This window comes from Pleurodeles waltl, chromosome 4_2 (genome assembly GCF_031143425.1).
Source record: "Pleurodeles waltl isolate 20211129_DDA chromosome 4_2, aPleWal1.hap1.20221129, whole genome shotgun sequence".
Taxonomy (NCBI): Eukaryota; Metazoa; Chordata; class Amphibia; order Caudata; family Salamandridae; genus Pleurodeles; species Pleurodeles waltl.
In genome coordinates this window covers 46,032,784-46,052,058 of record NC_090443.1, presented here as the reverse complement: position 1 = coordinate 46,052,058, position 19,275 = coordinate 46,032,784, and the positions used below count along the sequence as shown (strand labels likewise).

The following is a 19,275-nucleotide window of genomic DNA, read 5'->3' as shown; positions in this document are numbered from 1 at the left end:
GGAAATGTTCACTGGAAAGTGTAGGGATAGACTCCTCACACTCTCTGGAAAAGATGCAGAATCTTATGACCTCATGAAGGGAACCCTGATTGAGGGCTTTGGATTCTCCACTGAGGAGTATAGAAATAGATTCAGGGGGGCTCAAAAAACCTCGAGCCAGACCTGGGTTGATTTTGTGGACTACTCAGTGAAAACACTGGATGGTTGGATTCAAGGCAGTGGTGTAAATGATTATGATGGGCTGTACAATTTATTTGTGAAAGAACACCTATTAAGTAATTGTTCAAATGATAAACTGCATCAGCATCTGGTAGACCTAGGACCAATTTCTCCCCAAGAATTGGGAAAGAAGGCGGACCATTGGGTCAAGACTAGGGTGACCAAGACTTCCACAGGGGGTGACCAAAAGAAAGGGGTCACAAAGACTCCCCAGGGGAAGAGTGTTGAGACATCCAAAGGTAAAAATAGTAAAGAGTCTTCTACAGGGCCCCAAAAACCTGCTCAGGAGGGTGGGCCCATAGCCTCTTCACAATCCAATTTTGGGTATTAGGGTAAAAACTTTGACCCAAAACGGCCTGGTGTCGTAGCTGTAATCAGCCTGAACACCAAACTGGAGACAAGGCCTATCCCAAGAAAGGTTCCACTTCTAACTCTACTCCAGCTAACACTGGAATGACCAGTCTCCAAGTGGGATCAACAGTGTGCCCAGAGCAAACCAGGGTTCACACTGAAGCTACATTAGTCTCTGAGGGTGGGGTGGATTTAGCCACACTGGCTGCCTGGCCCCCTAACATGCAAAAATACAGGCAGCAACTCTTAATTAATGGGACAAGTGTAGAAGGCCTGAGGGATACAGGTGCCAGTGTCACCATGGTGACAGAGAAACTGGTTTCTCCTGGTCAATACCTGGCTGGACAAACTTATCCAGTCACCAACGCTGACAATCAGACTAAAGTACATCCCATGGCTATGGTAACTTTAGAGTGGGGAGGGGTCAATGGCCTGAAACAGGTGGTGGTCTCCTCAAATATCCCAGTAGGCTGTTTGCTTGGAAATGACCTTGAGTCCTCAGCATGGGCTGAGGTAGAATTGAAAACCCATGCAGCCATGCTGGGTATCCCTGAACTGGTGTGTGTCAAGACAAGGGCACAGTGCAAGGCTCAGGGTGAAAAAGTAGAGTTGGAACCTGGAATAGGGGCCCAGCCTACCAAGAGAAAAGGAAAGACAACTGGGAAACCAGCTGCAACACAACAACAAAAAGAGAACCTCTCTTCCCAGGAAGAAGTTCTGCCCTCTGAGGGAACTGAGCCTATGGAGTTAGAACCTTATCAGGTTGAGCTCTTAGGCCCAGGGGGACCCTCAAGGGAGCAGTTGTGTAAGGGGCAAGAACCCTGTCCCTCTCTTGAAGGCCTTAGGCAGCAAGCTGCTGAAGAGTCCAATGGCAAGAAAACTGGAACACATAGGGTCTATTGGGAAGATGGACTCCTTTACACTGAGGCAAGAGATACCAAACCTGGTGCCACTAGGACAGTGGTAGTGCCTCAGGAGTTTAGGGAGTTGATACTGACCTTAGCCCATGATATTCCTCTTGCTGGGCATTTGGGACAAACCAAGACGTGAGAGAGACTAGTCAACCACTTCTATTGGCCCAACATGTCCCAGAAGGTCAAGGAGTTTTGTGTCTCCTGTACCACCTGTCAAGCCAGTGGTAAGACAGATGGACACCCAAAGGCCCCCCTCATTCCACTTCCAGTGGTGGGGGTCCCCTTTGAAAGAGTGGGTGTGGACATAGTGGGTCCACTTGAACCTCCCACAGCCTCATGGAACATGTACATACTAGTAGTAGTGGATCATGCTACTAGATACCCTGAAGCAATTCCCCTTAGGTCTACTACTGCCCCTGCAGTAGCCAAGGCCCTCATTGATATTTTTACCAGAGTCGGTTTTCCTAAGGAGGTGGTGTCTGACAGAGGTACCAACTTCATGTCAGCATACCTGAAACACATGTGTAATGAGTGTGGGGTGACTTACAAATTCACCACACCATACCATCCACAAACTAATGGCCTTGTTGAGAGATTCAACAAGACATTAAAAGGCATGATCATGGGGCTCCCTGAAAAACTCAAAAGGAGATGGGATGTCCTCTTGCCATGTCTGCTTTTCGCTTACAGAGAGGTGCCTCAGAAGGGAGTAGGGTTCTCACCCTTTGAACTTCTGTTTGACCACACTGTAAGGGGACCACTAGCTCTTGTGAAAGAAGGCTGGGAGAGACCTCTTCATGAGCCTAAGCAAGATATAGTGGACTATGTACTTGGCCTACGTTCAAGGATGGCAGAGTACATGGAAAAGGCAAGTAAAAACCTTGAGGCCACCCAACAGCTCCAGAAATGTTGGTATGACCAAAAGGCTGCAATGGTTGAATTTCAACCAGGGCAGAAAGTCTGGGTTCTAGAGCCTGTGGCTCCCAGGGCACTTCAGGACAAATGGAGTGGCCCTTACCCAGTGCTAGAAAAGAAGAGTCAGGTCACCTACCTGGTGGACCTAGGCACTAGCAGGAGCCCCAAGAGGGTGATCCATGTGAACCGCCTTAAGCTCTTCCATGACAGGGCTGATGTGAATCTGTTGATGGTAACAGATGAGGACCAGGAAGCTGAGAGTGAACCTCTCCCTGATCTCCTCTCCACAAACCCTAAAGATGGCTCAGTTGATGGAGTGATCTACTCAGACACCCTCTCTAGCCAACAGCAATCTGATTGTAGGAAGGTCCTGCAACAGTTTGCTGAGCTCTTTCCCCACCCCTGGTCAGACACACCTGTGTACCCATGATGTGGACACAGGAGACCGCATGCCTGTCAAAAACAAAATATTCAGACAGTCTGACCAAGTTAAGGAAAGCATCAAGGTGGAAGTCCACAAGATGATGGAATTGGGAGTAATTGAGCACTCTGACAGCCTCTGGGCTAGCCCAGTAGTCTTAGCCCCCAAACCTCACACCAAAGATGGAAAGAGAGAGATGAGGTTTTGTGTGGACTACAGAGGACTTAATTCTGTCACCAAGACAGATGCCCATCCCATTCCAAGGGCTGATTAACTGATTGATAAATTAGGTGCTGCCAAATTCTTAAGTACCTTTGACTTAACTGCAGGGTACAGGCAAATCAAAATGGCACCAGGAGCAAAAGAAAAGACAGCATTCTCCACACCTGATGGGCCTTATCAGTTTACTGTTATGCCCTTTGGTTTAAAGAATGCCCCTGCCACCTTCCAAAGGTTGGTGAATCAAGTCCTTGCTGGTTTGGAGTCCTTTAGTGCAGCTTATCTTGACGATATTGCTGTCTTTAGCTCCAGCTGGCAGGATCACCTGGTCCACCTGAAGAAGGTTTTGAAGGCTCTGAAATCAGCAGGCCTCTCTATCAAGGCATCCAAATGCCAGATAGGGCAGGGAACTGTGGTTTACTTGGGACACCTTGTAGGTGGAGGCCAAGTTCAGCCACTCCAGCCTAAGATCCAGACTATTCTGGACTGGGCAGCTCCAAAAACCCAGACTCAAGTCAGGGCATTCCTTGGCTTGACTGGGTACTACAGGAGGTTTGTGAAGGGATATGGATCCATAGTGACAGCCCTCACAGAACTTACCTCCAAGAAAATGCCCAAGAAAGTAAACTGGACTGTAGAATGCCAACAGGCCTTTGACACCCTGAAACAAGCAATGTGCACAGCACCAGTTCTAAAAGCTCCAGATTACTCCAAGCAGGTCATTGTGCAGACAGATGCCTCTGAACATGGGATAGGGGCAGTTTTGTCCCAAACAAATGATGATGGCCTTGACCAGCCTGTTGCTTTCATTAGCAGGAGGTTGCTCCACAGGGAGCAGCGTTGGAGTGCCATTGAGAGGGAGGCCTTTGCTGTGGTTTGGTCCCTGAAGAAGCTGAGACCATACCTCTTTGGTACTCACTTTGTAGTTCAAACTGACCACAGACCTCTCAGATGGCTGATGCAAATGAAAGCTGAAAATCCAAAACTGTTGAGGTGGTCCATCTCCCTACAGGGAATGGACTTTATAGTGGAACACAGACCTGGGACTGCCCATGCCAATGCAGATGGCCTTTCCAGGTTCTTCGACTTAGAAAATGAAGACTCTCTTGGGAAAGGTTAGTCTCATCCTCTTTCGTTTGGGGGGGGGGTGTGTAAGGAAATGCCTCCTTTGCATGGTTACCCCCTGACTTTTTGCCTTTGCTGATGCTAAGTTTTGATTTGAAAGTGTGCTGAGGCATGCTAACCAGGCCCCAGCACCAGTGTTCTTTCCCTAACCTGTACTTTTGTTTCCACAATTGGCACACCCTGGCCTCCAGGTAAGTCCCTTGTAACTGGTACCCCTGGTACCAAGGGCCCTGATGCCAGGGAAGGTCTCTAAGGGATGCAGCATGTCTTATGCCACCCTGGGGACCCCTCACTTAGCACAGACACACTGCTTGCCAGCTTGTGTGTGCTAGTGAGGACAAAACGAGTAAGTCGACATGGCACTCCCCTCAGGGTGCCATGCCAACCTCACACTGCCTATGCAGTATAGATAAGTCACCCCTCTAGCAGGCCTTACAGCCCTAAGGCAGGGTGCACTATACCATAGGTGAGGGCATAAGTGCATGAGCACTATGCCCCTACAGTGTCTAAACAAAACCTTAGACATTGTAAGTGCAGGGCAGCCATAAGAGTATATGGTCTGGGAGTCTGTCATGCACAAACTCCACAGCACCATAATGGCTACACTGAAAACTGTGAAGTTGGGTATCAAACTTCTCAGCACAATAAATGCACACTGATGCCAGTGTACATCTTATTGTAACATACACCCCAGAGGGCACCTTAGAGGTGCCCCCTGAAACCTTAACCGACTATCCGTGTAGGCTGACTGGTTTTAGAAGCCTGCCACACTCGAGACATGTTGCTGGCCACATGGGAAGAGTGCCTTTGTCACTCTGTGGCTAGTAACAAAGCCTGTACTGGGTGGAGGTGCTTCACACCTCCCCCTGCAGGAACTGTAACACCTGGCGGTGAGCCTCAAAGGCTCACCCCCTTTGTTACAGCACCACAGGGCACTCCAGCTAGTGGAGTTGCCCACCCCCTCCGGGCACGGCCCCACTTTTGGCGGCAAGGCCAGAGGAGATAATGAGAAAAACAAGGAGGAGTCACTGGCCAGTCAGGACAGCCCCTAAGGCAGAGGTCTTCAAACTGTGGGGTGGGCCCCCCTAGGGGGGACTGAAGTGATCCCAGGGGGGGCCCCAGACTCTGGCCAAAATAAATATTATACAGATAACAGGCCTTTTTTTAAGCAGAAGCATGTTCTAGCAGCTTTAAAAAGGTAACAGTAGTTAACTGAAATGTTTAAATAGGTTTAGACATATTTAAACATTGCCATGTTTATAAAATAATTGTGAAAAATTCTGAGGGGGGCCCAATGATTTTCATTTTTCAACTCGGGGGGCGCAGCATCAAAAAGTTTGGAGACCTCTGCCCTAAGGTGTCCTGAGCTGAGGTGACTCTGACTTTTAGAAATCCTCCATCTTGCAGATGGAGGATTCCCCCAATAGGGATAGGAATGTGCCCCCTCCCCTTGGGAGGAGGCACAAAGAGGGTGTACCCACCCTCAGGGCTAGTAGCCATTGGCTACTAACCCCCCAGACCTAAACATGCCCTTAAATTTAGTATTTAAGGGCTCCCCAGAACCTAGGAACTCAGATTCCTGCAACCTAAGAAGAAGAGGACTGCTAGGCTGAAAAACCCTGCAGAAGAAGACGGAGACACCAACTGCTTAGGCCCCAGCTCTAACGGCCTGTCTCCCCACTTCTAAAGACACTGCTCCAGCGACACTCTCCCCAGGGACCAGCGACCTCTGAATCCTCAGAGGACTGCCCTGCTCTAGAAGGACAAAGAAACTCCCGAGGACAGCGGCTCTGTTCACCCAAGACTGCAACTTTGTTACAAAGGAGCAACTTTAAAACAATTTGCGTTTCCCGCCAGAAGCGTGAGACTTGCTACTCTGCACCCGACGCCCCCGGCTCGACTTGTGGAGAACAATCACTTCAGGGAGGACTCCCCGGCGACTGCGAGACCGTGAGTAGCCAGAGTTGCCCCCCCTGAGCCCCCACAGCGACGCCTGCAGAGGGAATCCTGAGGCTCCCCCTGACCGCGACTACCTGTTCCTCAGATCCCGACGCCTGGTAAAGTCTCTGCACCCGCAGCCCCCAGGACCTGAAGGATCCGAACTCCAGTGCAGGAGTGACCCCCAGGAGGCCCTCCCCCTTGCCCAGGTGGTGGCTACCCCGAGGACCCCCCCCTTGCCTGCCTGCATCACTGAAGAGACCCCTTGGTCTCCCATTGAAACCTATTGAAAACCCGACGCGTGTTTGCACACTGCACCAGGCCGCCCCCGTGCTGCTGAGGGTGTACTTTCTGTGCTGACTTGTGTCCCCCCCGGTGCCTTACAAAACCCCCCTGGTCTGCCATCTGAAGGCGCTGGTACTTACCTGCTGGCAGACTGGAACCGGGGCACCCCCTTCTCCATTGAAGCCTATGCGTTTTGGGCACCACTTTGACCTCTACACCTGACCGGCCCTGAGCTGCTGGTGTGGTAACTTTGGGGTTGCTCTGAACCCCCAATGGTGGGCTACTTGGACCCAAACTTTAACCCCGTAGGTGGTTTACTTACCTGCAAAAGCTAACAAACTCTTACTCCCCCTAGGAACTGTGAAAATTGCACTGTCTAGTTTTAAAATAGCTATATGTGATTTATATGAAAACTGTGTATGCTATTTTGATCATTCAAAGTTCCTAAAGTACCTACCTGCAATACCTTTCATTTGAAGTATTACATGTAAAATTTGAACCTGTGGTTCTTAAAATAAACTAAGAAAATATATTTTTCTATTCAAAAACCTATTGGCCTGGAATTGTCTTTGAGTGTGTGTTCCTCATTTATTGCTTGAGTATGTACAACAAATGCTTAACACTACTCCTTTGATAAGCCTACTGCTCGACCACACTACCACAAAATAGAGCATTAGTATTATCTCTTTTTGCCACTATCTTACCTCTAAGGGGAACCCTTGGACTCTGTGCATACTATTCCTTACTTTGAAATAGTGCATACAAAGCCAACCTCCTACATTGGAGGATCAGCGGTGGGGTACAAGACTTTGCATTTGCTGGACTACTCAGCCAATACCTGATCACACGACTAAATTCCAAAAATTGTCATTAGAAACTGATTTTTGAAATTTTAGCTATTTTTCTAAATTTTTAAAAGTCCTGCTAGGGCCTTGTGTTAGTCCCTGTTAGCATTTCTTTGAGAGTTTAAAAGTTTTGTGAAAGTTTGAATTAAGTTCTAGAAATAGTTTTAGATTCTTAAAAAGTATTCCAACTTTTAGAAACATAATGTCTAGTGCAGAAGAGAATGTGATGGAACTCGACCTCACACCTTACCTCCATCTTAAGATGAGGGAGCTAAGGTCTCTCTGCAAAATAAAGAAAATCCCAGTTGGCTTAAGACCCTCCAAACAACAGCTTCAGGAGCTGCTGGCAGAGTTTGAAAAAGCCAACCCCTCTGAGGATGACCTCCCAGAGGATGAAGGTAGTGACTTGGAGGAGAATTCACCCCCTCCAGTCCTACTTAGGGAGAACAGGGTCCCTCAAACCCTGACTCCAACTATAATAGTCAGAGATGCTGCTTCCCTCACATGAGGGTCCAGCACCTCTGCAATCACTGAGGATAGCCTCAGTGAAGACGACCTCCTGGTAGCCAGGATGGCCAAAAGATTGGCTTTAGAGAGATAACTCCTAGCCATAGAAAGGGAAAGACAAGAGATGGGTTTTGGTCCCATCCATGGTGGCAGCAACATAAATAGGGTCAGAGATTCTCCTGACATGTTGAAAATCCCAAAAGTGATTGTAACTAAATATGAAGATGGTGATGACATCACCAAATAGTTCACAGCTTTTGAGAGGGCTTGTGCAACCAGAAAAGTAAACAGATCCCACTGGGGTGCTCTCCTTTGGGAAATGTTCACTGGAAAGTGTAGGGATAGACTCCTCACACTCTCTGGAAAAGATGCAGAATCTTATGACCTCATGAAGGGAACCCTGATTGAGGGCTTTGGATTCTCCACTGAGGAGTATAGAATTAGATTCAAGGGGGCTCAAAAAACCTCGAGCCAGACCTGGGTTGATTTTGTGGACTTCTCAGTGAAAACACTGGATGGTTGGATTCAAGGCAGTGATGTAAATGATTATGAGGGGATGTACAATTTATTTGTGAAAGAACACTTATTAAGTAATTGTTCAAATGATAAACTGCATCAGCATCTGGTAGACCTAGGACCAATTTCTCCACAAGAATTGGGAAAGAAGGCAGACCATTGGGTCAAGACTAGGGTGACCAAGACTTCCACAGGGGGGGACCAAAAGAAAGGGGTCACAAAGCCTCCCCAGGGGAAGAGCGTTGAGACATCCAAAAACAAAAATAGTAAAGAGTCTTCTACAGGCCCCAAAAACCTGCACAGGAGGGTGGGCCCAGAGCCTCTTCACAAAACAATTTTGGGTACAAGGGTAAAAACTTTGATCCCAAAAAGGCCTGGTGTCGTAGCTATAATCAGCCTGGACACCAAACTGGAGACAAGGCCTGTCCCAAGAAAAGTACCGCTTCTAACTCCACACCAGCTAACACTGGAATGGCTAGTCTCCAAGTGGGATCAACAGTGTGCCCAGAGCAAATCAGGAGTCACACTGAAGCTACATTAGTCTCTGAGGGTGGGGTGGATTTAGCCACATTGGCTGCCTGGCCTCCTAACATGGAAAAATACAGGCAGCAGCTCTTAATTAATGGGACAAGTGTAGAAGGCCTGAGGGATACAGGTGCCAGTGTCACCATGGTGACAGAGAACCTGGTTTCCCCTGGTCAATACCTGGCTGGACAAACTTATCCAGTCACCAACGCTGACAATCAGACTAAAGTACATCCCATGGCTATGGTAACTTTAGAGTGGGGAGGGGTCAATGGCCTGCAACAGGTGGTGGTCTCCTCAAATATCCCAGTAGACTGTTTGCTTGGAAATGACCTGGAGTCCTCAGCATGGGCTGAGGTAGAATTGAAAACCCATGCAGCCATGCTGGGTATCCCTGAACTGGTGTGTGTCAAGACAAGGGCACAGTGCAAGGCTCAGGGTGAAAAAGTAGAGTTGGAGCCTGGAAAAAGGGCCCAGCCTACCAAGAGAAAAGGAAAGACAACTGGGAAACCAGCTGCAACACAACAACAAAAAGAGAACCTCTCTTCCCAGGAAGAAGTTCTGCCCTCTGAGGGAACTGAGCCTAAGGAGTTAGAACCTTATCAGGTTGAGCTCTTAGGCCCAGGGGGGCCCTCAAGGGAGCAGTTGTGTAAGGGGCAAGAAACCTGTCCCTCTCTTGAAGGCCTTAGGCAGCAAGCTGCTGAAGAGTCCAATGGCAGGAAAACTGGAACACATAGGGTCTATTGGGAAGATGGACTCCTTTACACTGAGGCAAGAGATCCCAAACCTGGTGCCACTAGGAGGGTGGTAGTGCCTCAGGAGTTTAGGGAGTTCATACTGACCTTAGCCCATGATATTCCTATTGCTGGGCATTTGGGACAAACCAAGACGTGGGAGAGACTAATCAACCACTTCTATTGGCCCAACATGTCCCAGAAGGTCAAGGAGTTTTGGGTCTCCTGTACCACCTGTCAAGCCAGTAGTAAGACAGGTGGACACCCAAAGGCCCCCCTCATTCCACTTCCAGTGGTGGGAGTCCCCTTTGAAAGAGTGGGTGTGGACATAGTGGGTCCACTTGAACCTCCCACAGCCTCAGGGAACATGTACATACTAGTAGTAGTGGATAATGCTACTAGATACCCTGCAGCAATTCCCCTTAGGTCGACTACTGCCCCTGCAGTAGCCAAGGCCCTCATTGATATTTTTACCAGAGTGGGCTTTCCTAAGGAGGTGGTGTCTGACAGAGGTACCAACTTCATGTCAGCATACCTGAAACACATGTGGAATGAGTGTGGGGTGACTTACAAATTCACCACACCATATCATCCACAAACTAATGGCCTTGTTGAGAGATTCAACAAGACATTAAAAGGCATGATCATGGGGCTCCCTGAAAAACTCAAAAGGAGATGGGATGTCCTCTTGCCATGTCCGCTTTTCGCTTACAGAGAGGTGCCTCAGAAGGGAGTAGGGTTCTCACCCTTTGAATTTCTGTTTGGCCACCCTGTAAGGGGACCACTAGCTCTTGTGAAAGAAGGCTGGGAGAGACCTCTTCATGAGCCTAAGCAAGATATAGTGGACTATGTACTTGGCCTACGTTCAAGGATGGCAGAGTACATGGAAAAGGCAAGTAAAAACTTTGAGGCCAGCCAACAGCTCCAGAAGTTTTGGTATGACCAAAAGGCTGCAATGGTTGAATTTCAACCAGGGCAGAAAGTCTGGGTTCTGGAGCCTGTGGCTCCCAGGGCACTTCAGGACAAATGGAGTGGCCCTTACCCAGTGCTAGAAAAGAAGAGTCAGGTCACCTACCTGGTGGACCTAGGCACTAGCAGGAGCCCCAAGAGGGTGATCCATGTGAACCGCCTTAAGCTCTTCCATGAGAGGGCTGATGTGAATCTGTTGATGGTAACAGATGAGGACCAGGAAGCTGAGAGTGAACCTCTCCCTGATCTCCTCTCCACAAACCCTAAAGATGGCTCAGTTGATGGAGTGATCTACTCAGACACCCTCTCTAGCCAACAGCAATCTGATTGTAGGAAGGTCCTGCAACAGTTTGCTGAGCTCTTTTCCCTAACCCCTGGTCAGACACACCTGTGTACCCATGATGTGGACACAGGAGACAGCATGCCTGTCAAAAACAAAATATTCAGACAGTCTGACCAAGTTAAGGAAAGCATCAAGGTGGAAGTCCACAAGATGCTGGAATTGGGAGTAATTGAGCACTCTGACAGCCACTGGGCTAGCCCAGTGGTCTTAGTCCCCAAACCTCACACCAAAGATGGAAAGAGAGAGATGAGGTTTTGTGTGGACTACAGAGGACTTAATTCTGTCACCAAGACAGATGCCCATCCCATTCCAAGGGCTGATGAACTGATTGATAAATTAGGTGCTGCCAAATTCTTAAGTACCTTTGACTTAACTGCAGGGTACTGGCAAATCAAAATGGCACCAGGAGCAAAAGAAAAGACAGCATTCTCCACACCTGATGGGCATTATCAGTTTACTGTTATGCCCTTTGGTTTAAAGAATGCCCCTGCCACCTTCCAAAGGTTGGTGAATCAAGTCCTTGCTGGTTTGGAGTCCTTTAGTGCAGCTTATCTTGACGATATTGCTGTCTTTAGCTCCAGCTGGCAGGATCACCTGGTCCACCTGAAGAAGGTTTTGAAGGCTCTGCAATCAGCAGGCCTCTCTATCAAGGCATCCAAATGCCAGATAGGGCAGGGAACTGTGGTTTACTTGGGACACCTTGTAGGTGGAGGCCAAGTTCAGCCACTCCAGCCTAAGATCCAGACTATTCTGGACTGGGCAGCTCCAAAAACCCAGACTCAAGTCAGGGCATTCCTTGGCTTGACTGGGTACTACAGGAGGTTTGTGAAGGGATATGGATCCATAGTGACAGCCCTCACAGAACTTACCTCCAAGAAAATGCCCAAGAAAGTAAACTGGACTGTAGAATGCCAACAGGCCTTTGACACCCTGAAACAAGCAATGTGCACAGCACCAGTTCTAAAAGCTCCAGATTACTCCAAGCAGTTCATTGTGCAGACAGATGCCTCTGAACATGGGATAGGGGCAGTTTTGTCCCAAACAAATTATGATGGCCTTGACCAGCCTGTTGCTTTCATTAGCAGGAGGTTACTCCCCAGGCAGCAGCGTTGGAGTGCCATTGAGAAGGAGGCCTTTGCTTTGGTTTGGTCCCTGAAGAAGCTGAGACCATACCTCTTTGGTACTCACTTTGTAGTTCAAACTGACCACAGACCTCTCAGATTGCTGATGCAAATGGAAGGTGAAAATCCAAAACTGTTGAGGTGGTCCATCTCCCTACAGGGAATGGACTTTATAGTGGAACACAGACCTGGGACTGCCCATGCCAATGCAGATGGCCTTTCCAGGTTCTTCGACTTAGAAAATGAAGACTCTCTTGGGAAAGGTTAGTCTCATCCTCTTTCGTTTGGGGGGGGGTTGTGTAAGGAAATGCCTCCTTCGCATGGTTACCCCCTGACTTTTTGCCTTTGCTGATGCTAAGTTTTGATTTGAAAGTGTGCTGAGGCATGCTAACCAGGCCCCAGCACCAGTGTTCTTTCCCTAACCTGTACTTTTGTTTCCACAATTGGCACACCCTGGCATCCAGGTAAGTCCCTTGTAACTGGTACCCCTGGTACCAAGGGCCCTGATGCCAGGGAAGGTCTTTAAGGGATGCAGCATGTCTTATGCCACCCTGGGGACCCTTCACTTAGCACAGACACACTGCTTGCCAGCTTGTGTGTGCTAGTGAGGACAAAACGAGTAAGTCGACATGGCACTCCCCTCAGGGTGCCATGCCAACCTCACACTGCCTATGCAGTATAGATAAGTCACCCCTCTAGCAGGCCTTACAGCCCTAAGGCAGGGTGCACTATACCATAGGTGAGGGCATACGTGCATGAGCACTATGCCCCTACAGTGTCTAAACAAAACCTTAGACATTGTAAGTGCAGGGTAGCCATAAGAGTATATGGTCTGGGAGTCTGTCATGCACGAACTCCACAGCACCATAATGGCTACACTGAAAACTGTGAAGTTTGGTATCAAACTTCTCAGCACAATAAATGCACACTGATGCCAGTGTACATTTTATTGTAACATACACCCCAGAGGGCACCTTAGAGGTGCCCCCTGAAACCTTAACCGACTATTCATGTAGGCTGACTGGTTTTAGCAGCCTGCCACACTAGAGACATGTTGCTGGCCACATGGGGAGAGTGTCTTTGTCACTCTGTGGCTAGTAACAAAGCCTGTACTGGGTGGAGGTGCTTCACACCTCCCCCTGCAGGAACTGTAACACCTGGTGGTGAGCCTCAAAGGCTCACCCCCTTTGTTACAGCACCACAGGGCACTCCAGCTAGTGGAGTTGCCCGCCCCCTCCGGCCATGGCCCCACTTTTGGCGGCAAGGCCGGAGGAGATAATAAGAAAAAAGAAGGAGGAGTCACTGGCCAGTCAGGACAGCCCCTAAGGTGTCCTGAGCTGAGGTGACTCTGACTTTTAGAAATCCTCCATCTTGCAGATGGAGGATTCCCCCAGTAGGGATAGGAATGTGCCCCTTTCCCCTTGGGAGGAGGCACAAAGAGGGTGTACCCACCCTCAGGGCTAGTAGCCATTGGCTACTAACTCCCCAGACCTAAACACGCCCTTAAATTTAGTATTTAAGGGCTCCCCAGAACCTAGGAACTCAGATTCCTGCAACCTAAGAAGAAGAGGACTGCTAAGCTGAAAAACCCTACAGAAGAAGACGGAGACACCAACTGCTTTGGCCCCAGCTCTACCGGCCTGTCTCCCAACTTCTAAAGACACTGCTCCAGCGACGCTCTCCCCAGGGACCAGCGACCTCTGAATCATCAGAGGACTGCCCTGCTCTAGAAGGACCAAGAAACTCCAGAGGACAGCGGCTCTGTTCACCCAAGACTGCAACTTTGTTACAAAGGAGCAACTTTAAAACAACTTGCGTTTCCCGCTGGAAGCGTGAGACTTGCTACTCTGCACCCGACGCCCCCGGCTCGACTTGTGGAGAACAATCACTTCAGGGAGGACTCCCCAGCGACTGCGAGACCGTGAATAGACAGAGTTGCCCCCTCTAAGCCCCCAAAGCGACGCCTGCAGAGGGAATCCCGAGGCTCCCCCTGACCGCGACTGCCTGTTCCTCAGATCCCGATGCATGGTAAAGACTCTGCACCGGCAGCCCCCAGGACCTGAAGGATCCGAACTCCAGTGCAGGAGTGACCCCCAGGAGGCCCTCTCCCTTGCCCAGGTGGTGGCTACCCCCGAGGAGCCGCCCCCTTGCCTGCCTGCATCGCTGAAGAGACCCCTTGGTCTCGCATTGAAACCTATTGAAAACCCGACGCGTGTTTGCACACTGCACCCGGCCGCCCCCGTGCTGCTGAGGTTGTACTTTCTGTGCTGACTTGTGTCCCCCCCGGTGCCCTACAAAACCCCCCTGGACTGCCCTCCGAAGGCGCGGGTACTTACCTGCTGGCAGACTGGAACCGGGGCACCCCCTTCTCCATTGAAGCCTATGCGTTTTGGGCACCACTTTGACCTCTGCACCTGACCGGCCCTGAGCTGCTGGTGTGGTAACTTTGGGGTTGCTCTGAACCCCCAACGGTGGGCTACCTTGGACCCAAACTTGAACCCCGTAGGTGGTTTACTTACCTGCAAAAGCTAACAAACTCTTACTCCCCCTAGGAACTGTGAAAATTGCACTGTCTAGTTTTAAAATAGCTATATGTGATTTATATGAAAACTGTGTATGCTATTTTGATTATTCAAAGTTCCTAAAGTACCTACCTGCAATACCTTTCATTTGAAGTATTACATGTAAAATTTTAACCTGTGGTTCTTAAAATAAACTAAGAAAAGATATTTATCTATACAAAAACCTATTGGCCTGGAATTGTCTTTGATTGTGTGTTCCTCATTTATTGCTTGAGTATGTACAACAAATGCTTAACACTACTCCTTTGATAAGCCTACTGCTCGACCACACTACCACAAAATAGAGCGTTAGTATTATCTCTTTTTGCCACTATCTTACCTCTTAGGGGAACCCTTGGACTCTGTGCATACTATTCCTTACTTTGAAATAGTGCATACAGTGCCAACTTCCTACAGTGTGTGTGTGAAAGAATGAGTGTGTGTGATGATTTAAAATGAATGTTTGGTGTGTGCGTGCATGTTTGAATGGTATGAGTGTTGTTAATGGATGTGCGTGTCTGTGTGTGAAAGAATGAGTGTGTGTGTGTGCCCCGCCTGCCCCCATTCCTCCTAAAGCTGCCGGCCGCCACTGCTGAGACAGCCAGCCAAACACACATGCGCTCAGAGGGGAGTGCACAGGAGTTCACAGTGCACTCCCCTCAGCTCATCACCTCAATGCCCCGCCCCTTTCACATGCAAAGGATAATAAACAGAGTTTATTATCCTTAACCTATAAAATGATTTGCAGTGGTTGCTGCTGGCGAGTGGGAGGGGCCCTCCTTCCGCCCATTCAGAGGAGCCGTGCCTGGCTGAAAGTATGCTGGTTCATTACTGATCTGGACATAGTACCAGGACTGTGTGGTTGGAAACTTATGTAAAGTTCTCTATAAGTTACTCCCTACTCTCTCTTTCTTTGGGACATTTGCCTGATTATATGGAGTATAACAGGATAGGACAGTGCTCACCTGTCGAATTCCTAGTGCATAAGGGGTGATCAAAAGAGTAAAGGACAGACAGCCTTTTGTGATTTATCTCAGGGAATGTGTATGATTGCAAGCCAGTCACATGGTAAGATGTCTGTACAACTCTAAAGATTTAGTCAACAAATTATGAGGAGTAAAGGACAGCTTCGACATCTATGTTAGTACTTTTTTATCTGTGATGCTCCCCAAAATGAATACAAAGCAGCTGATTTAATCCAACATAATTATTAATACATAAACGTTTCAGTTCCTTGTATAAAATGCAAAGGGTTTGCACCCAGTGGAATAAAACTTTTATTTGAACCTAAATTCCAAATGCAACTTTTGTTTATAAAATGTTTAAAACTGAAAACACCGCCTTTATTATTTGTACCTTTTGGGAGGAAAAGAAACATGGTGGCTGAAACGAAAGCTCCACTTCCAGTTGGGGAACATTCTTCTAACGTTACCAAAAATGTTGTAAAACTAGAAAGATTAAAGACATCACTTTACATAGATTTGAGAAGTCTAAAGTCTTTACCGATAAAGGCACGGTCTAGACACAAAAAAAATCTGCCTGGTTTTACCTACACTTAATAGGTAGAAAATAAACCTTTTGTCTGAGCACCACCCTGCAAAACAAAACAAAACTTCCCGTGGGTGAACATTATTCTGGCGCCGCCAAAAATGTTGTACAACTTGAAAGAGTGAAAAAACATCACTTTACAAAGAATTAAAAGGCTTCAACGTTTCTCAATCAGGGCAAAGTTTGGAGCGGGATGCGTGCACGTTTGACGGGGTCTGATTGGCTGCTGACGCGCCAGAACCCGGCCAATCAGACGCGGTGCGGACAGTTTCCTTGAATGAAGCGTGTGTGAAAGGGATCGGACTTCAGTCTACTGCTGGTGCCCAGGGGAGCAGGGACACACGCTGTACGGACGTTTAATCTTTTTCTCTTACTCCCGCTGCCCCGATTCGCGTTGTTTTCACCACAGTCGGCGTTTTCCCATTTTCCTCTTGCTTTTCAATGTTTCACTTTTCATAGAAACATAGTTTTCTCAACTGTCCGACCGCAGAAAAGAAGAAGCAAAGGACTTTATTCAGCTGGATTTGTTGATGCTCACATTGGACCCTTTTTCAGGATTTCACAGTGTCGTCTTCTGTTTAAACGTATTTGACCCTTCAATATATATATATCTATATTGTAAAGGGCTCAAGGCTGCTTTTCCCGGGTATGCACTGGTTCTAACGCGGGCCTGGAAGGATGAAGCTTCGGGTGGGCCCCGTGGCCCTCTGGTGCGGCTTGCTACTGCTGCCCTGGCTGGACCAGGCTATCTCTCAGGCAGGTAAAGGATGACCGGAACCTTATTTATTTTGCTCAACTTTACTGTAGAATTGTGTATTTATTGAAGGGGTCGGGGTATTTCGGGGGGGAGGGGAGGCGAGGGGAATTTACAGCGGAAAGCGGTCAAGGGGAATTCCGTGAATGAAATGTCTGCATTTAGAATGCACGTGGCGCAGGTTCTCAGAATTACACTGTGGTGTCTCAGGGGAGAGGAGTTGGGTGCGTGTTTGTAGTTTGGATTTCAGAGCACTGCATCGGGCGCAGGTGGCCGCCTGAGCTTGACTCTAATGGGTTAATTTTCTGAAGGAGGTGGAATCACTGGGATGCGGCAAAGTGCAATTTGCAAAAGAAATGAAGCTGCAAATTGTAGATGAGAGAAATGTGACTGTTAGCCTGCCCACCTGTCTGTCTGTTCTTCTATCTGCCTATTCACACATCGGTTTGCACGGCCACGTTACCTATCTGTTTATTATCTATCTGCCCCTCTATGACGTCATACATTTGTAAATAAACCAGCAACAGTGCACATCACCATTTCATAACATGGACTTGAGGAGGAACATGCCCATTTCCACGGTTGCTCCAAACACTGCGCGATGCGTGTGTAGCTGCTCATTCTTGGGACCTGCCTCGAGGCGCTTTGTGAGAGGGCTTTGAATGCTGCTGCTCATCTGGTAAAGGGCTTGGTATAGGAAAGCGTGGGTGCAACCCTCCTTTCCAGAAGTGGGCGTTATTCACGAGGCCCCTCTGACAGCTGTCAGTCACTGCGGTAAAAGGTCTCTCCCAGCCCTGGTAGTCCAGCGCCTCCCGAACCTGCTGACGGAGCCGCGGAACCAGTTTGTGGGCGTTTCCGCACTTGAGTGATTGTTTTCGCAATTTGTTCAGGGTTTAGCGGCTGGTTGATGTCAGCTCATTGTGTATGTGTGTGTTGTGCAGTTTCTGGAAGGTGTGTCCCGAGAGCTGCAGCTTGTGCTCGGGGCACACAGCTGGCACTTCTTGCTCCGCCTGGCATAGCCTGGCTGGATTAGAGACATTATTTTATTAAAACCCCTCGCGGCCCTGCCGCGCTGGGCCGCAGCCCGCGTGAAGGAGGTGACCTGCTTTCTTACATTGCGACACTTTGTGCCGAAGTTTTCCAAGGCTCCATCCTAAATTAAGGGACGCTCAGTGACGTAGCAAGTGTGTCGTGGGCTTTGGAGCAAGAAGGAAAAACAAAAAGGAGCCCTCACAACGGGCATGTAGCAAAATATAGTAATAATCAAGGTTAGGCCTGTGGACCGGGTGCCACTGCACCTGCTGCACCTTTGAGAGCTGCGCCCCTGGTGTCTCTTCTAAGGATCTGTCACCGGGCAGGGTCGCCGTGCCCTCACCAAATAAAAGTGCACGTTATCTAAGGCGGCTCGAGGAGCTCTGCAGCCGGAAGGGCACATTCCCGGAAGATGCCCGAATTTTTTAAGTTCAGCCCCGGTCTTCCCAAAGCACTAATCTCCTGTTTTGTTTATTGAGTTATGTCCTCGCCCCAGCGCTGCGCTACGTCAGGTAGAAGTTACATCCCGGTTGTTTTGTTGACATTAAAAACGTGTGGTTCTGTATGCCCACGCCTCTGTTGTGGATAACAATACGCATTCTCTTATTTTTGTGAGGCGCATTACGCCCCCCGAGCGGCAGAGCCAGACTGGCGTGCGCCCTAATGCAACTAAGGACTTTTTTGTTGTATAAAAAAAAATACAGCTGTAATTGTGGCGCAGAGGGCCTCTCTCACCTCTGGGCCCCGGTGCAAGTACACCTGCTGCAATATTGGTAGCTACGCCCCTGTGCCAACCCACCCTGTGCTACTCTGAGGACAATGGATGAAAGCGGGGGGGATCGGAGAAAGGGCTTGTTGGTCGAGTGGTCCTCCCCAAAACGCGTGGAGGTTTATGTATTCATTTTGATGTGTTTATTTATCTGTTGGCATTTTTTAAGCGCTAGTGTCACTTCGATTGAGCCTCTTGGTGGTCTATTGCCTGGAGGCAGTGGCATAACGAAACTTGAGGGGGGCTCCCTGCTAAATACATGCATTTGTGCATTGTGGGTAACCTGCTTTAATTAACCCTGCTCGTGTCCCCATATACAATATCAACCTAGCCTATGTTGGTGATGATATTAACCCGTGCGTAAACACCTTAACAATCAGTAGTATGCATATGTTTATATACATCATTTTATTCACGTGTCTGAGGTGCATGCTGGAGCATCTGATCTAGTCTCGATTTTCCCCTTGTATCCTGGAACTTGTAGCCTCGTGTATCACCTTCACTGGGCCAGAACTACACGCCCAGAAAGCAACAAAGTGCTGGGCTTGGGTGAGCTCCCATAGCCCCGGGCGACTTGAGAGCTCTGTGAGTGTTTGATGAGACTACCCAGTGCTCTTCGGCGCGCGCATACCCTCTGACTGGCCTTTATCGGAGAGGCTAATAT

At 48.7% G+C, this 19,275-nt stretch overlaps 1 protein-coding gene across 2 annotated transcripts in view; it reads left to right on the top strand.

The window, feature by feature from the left end:
- Window positions 1–16,357: 16,357 nt before the first annotated feature.
- Window positions 16,358–19,275, top strand: part of ERBB3 (erb-b2 receptor tyrosine kinase 3) — a 184,929-nt gene continuing 182,011 nt past the window's right edge. For both annotated transcript variants that reach the window (XM_069230585.1, XM_069230584.1), the window contains exon 1: window positions 16,358–16,816. In XM_069230585.1, coding sequence (XP_069086686.1) covers window positions 16,735–16,816 — 82 coding nt within the window. In that variant the 5' untranslated portion in view covers window positions 16,358–16,734. The remainder of the gene's footprint in view (window positions 16,817–19,275) is intronic.